The sequence below is a fragment of the Populus euphratica genome, unplaced genomic scaffold, assembly GCF_000495115.2.
Source record: "Populus euphratica unplaced genomic scaffold, PopEup_1.0 scaffold15.1, whole genome shotgun sequence".
NCBI classification, from domain to species: Eukaryota; Viridiplantae; Streptophyta; class Magnoliopsida; order Malpighiales; family Salicaceae; genus Populus; species Populus euphratica.
This window is the reverse complement of record NW_011499874.1, coordinates 378986-381021: the sequence shown is the minus strand read 5'-3', so window position 1 is coordinate 381021 and position 2036 is coordinate 378986. Positions and strand designations below refer to the sequence as shown.

Here is a 2036-nt window from a genome sequence, read left to right as displayed (position 1 = left end):
CTTGAAACTAGGGAAGCCATAATTCTACTGTACTGGGTGATTACCCAAACCACATTTAAGTAACCAATCTATTGTGGTAGCACTTATTTTTAAAATATTTTTTATAAAAATATATTTAACTAATATTTTTTAAAAAATTTATTATTAATATTAACATTTCAAAATATTAAAAAATATTAAAAAAATCATTATTGCACCGTATGTATAAATGATGTCTTAGTATATTTTCATTATTGCACTGTATGTATAAATGATGTCTTAGTATATTTGATATTGCGATAGTTTTTATGATTATTTTAATTTTAAAAAAATAGATTTAAAAGAAATATTTTTAATTATGATTAAAAAAATAGATTTTAAAAAGATATTTGATTAAAATTATATTGAAATAAATTTTTACATGTAAAACAAATAAAAAAATGTCTCCATCAATTAAAAAAAACATGTTCTTTCAGTTTCTGTTTCTACATTGACTAGTATTAAAAATACAATTACGTATAAAGTCCGGTACGAAAGCACCCTCTAAATGGAGAATGAACTGTATGTATGTATTCTTCCCATGGACAAATCACCTGTGATTTTTCCATGGGAAAGGCAATTTCCCTTCAGAATACAAGAAGATACATGTCTTTTGAAACTCTTGCTAGCTGTCTACCTATCAACCAAGAATGACGCTTCTCACCGTATGTCACTATAAAATTTGGTTGATGGCACCAACACTTTCCCATCGGTATTCATGGCTTTTTCCCCGCACGATCCAACGGGTTTAAGAAACTGTTCAGAGCTGTTCTCGATGTGGCTTCCTCTTGCTTTCTTGATGACTAAAAGAAATTCCAAAGACCCCACAACCTATGACTCACACAATACCGAGTTTAAATATCGAGTCTAGAGCCCCATTTTACAATCTTGAAGCTTCCTCCAAAATCCCACAGAATCAATAGCAGCCAAGTCCCCTTGGTTCCAAGCAAAAAGCAGATATCAGCCATGGTATTAACCTCACAGAGCCATGATCTCCCTTTGAATGAGAATGACTCGCAAGACATGGTCATATACCATATGATCAATGAGATCGGTGCCCCAAATAGCAGTACAAATAATACGCTTCCAAGAAGCCATATCAACACTTCAGGCATGCTCCCACCAGCTAGGACAGCCGTAGCAAAGAAGCACTACAGAGGCGTGAGGCGTCGGCCATGGGGCAAATATGCCGCCGAAATTCGCGACTCCAGACGACGCGGGGCCCGTATATGGCTAGGCACATTCGAAACGGCAGAGGAGGCTGCCCTGGCTTATGATAGGGCTGCTTTTCACATGCGCGGCTCTAAGGCCCTCCTTAATTTTCCAGCTGAAGCGGTTGCTGCAGCTTCATCAACTCAAAACTTTCAGCCAATTTTGAGCTCAACAAGGTCAAGTAAAAACGCTTTGGACACAAGTTTCAGCTGTAGGACAATATCAATTGCAGCATCGCAACCTGAATCACAGGGTAGCAAAAGTGGGGAGCCGCGTCATAAGGGGTCTGATATCGTAGAGAATTAATTAGTAGATTTTGCTCAAATTTGTCGAGCAAACAATTTGTTGTTGTTGGACTCTGTCTATGATCATCATTTGCATATGAGAATAGGTCAGTTGGGTATAGTTTGTAGACTGCGTCAAATGCATAATGCAAGTGCATCACTGAAGTGTTATTCTGTAACGAGATGAGTGTCATAAAGGGCAAGACCAACGACAAGGAACTAATCAAGGATTATAAATCCAATCTGTTCTGAGATATGAAGTTGTGATTAAAAGTTGAATTTGATCATAAGCACTGTGTGTGTGTGTGTGTGTGTGTGATGATGATGATGATGATTGCAAAGGAAAACTTCAAGAATTATTAGATGCCTGACTCGATGTGGTTTAAATATTAATTCATGTGGATGGCCTCATGGTCAGTACTTTTCTAACCAAAAATACCATAGCTTCAAAACTTTATATTTTATTTTTTAGTATCATTTTTGGGGTGCAAATCTATTACAAATCCATTTTTTATCCATGGA

At 36.3% G+C, this 2036-nt stretch overlaps 1 protein-coding gene across 1 annotated transcript; it reads left to right on the top strand.

Moving 5' to 3' along the window:
• The first annotated feature begins 484 nt into the window (after positions 1–484).
• LOC105127959 (pathogenesis-related genes transcriptional activator PTI5-like) lies at positions 485–1817 on the top strand. The gene has a single exon (XM_011029440.1). The coding sequence runs from the start codon at positions 985–987 to the stop codon at positions 1534–1536; it is 552 nt and encodes a 183-aa protein (XP_011027742.1). The 5' UTR covers positions 485–984; the 3' UTR covers positions 1537–1817.
• The last annotated feature ends 219 nt before the right edge of the window (positions 1818–2036 follow it).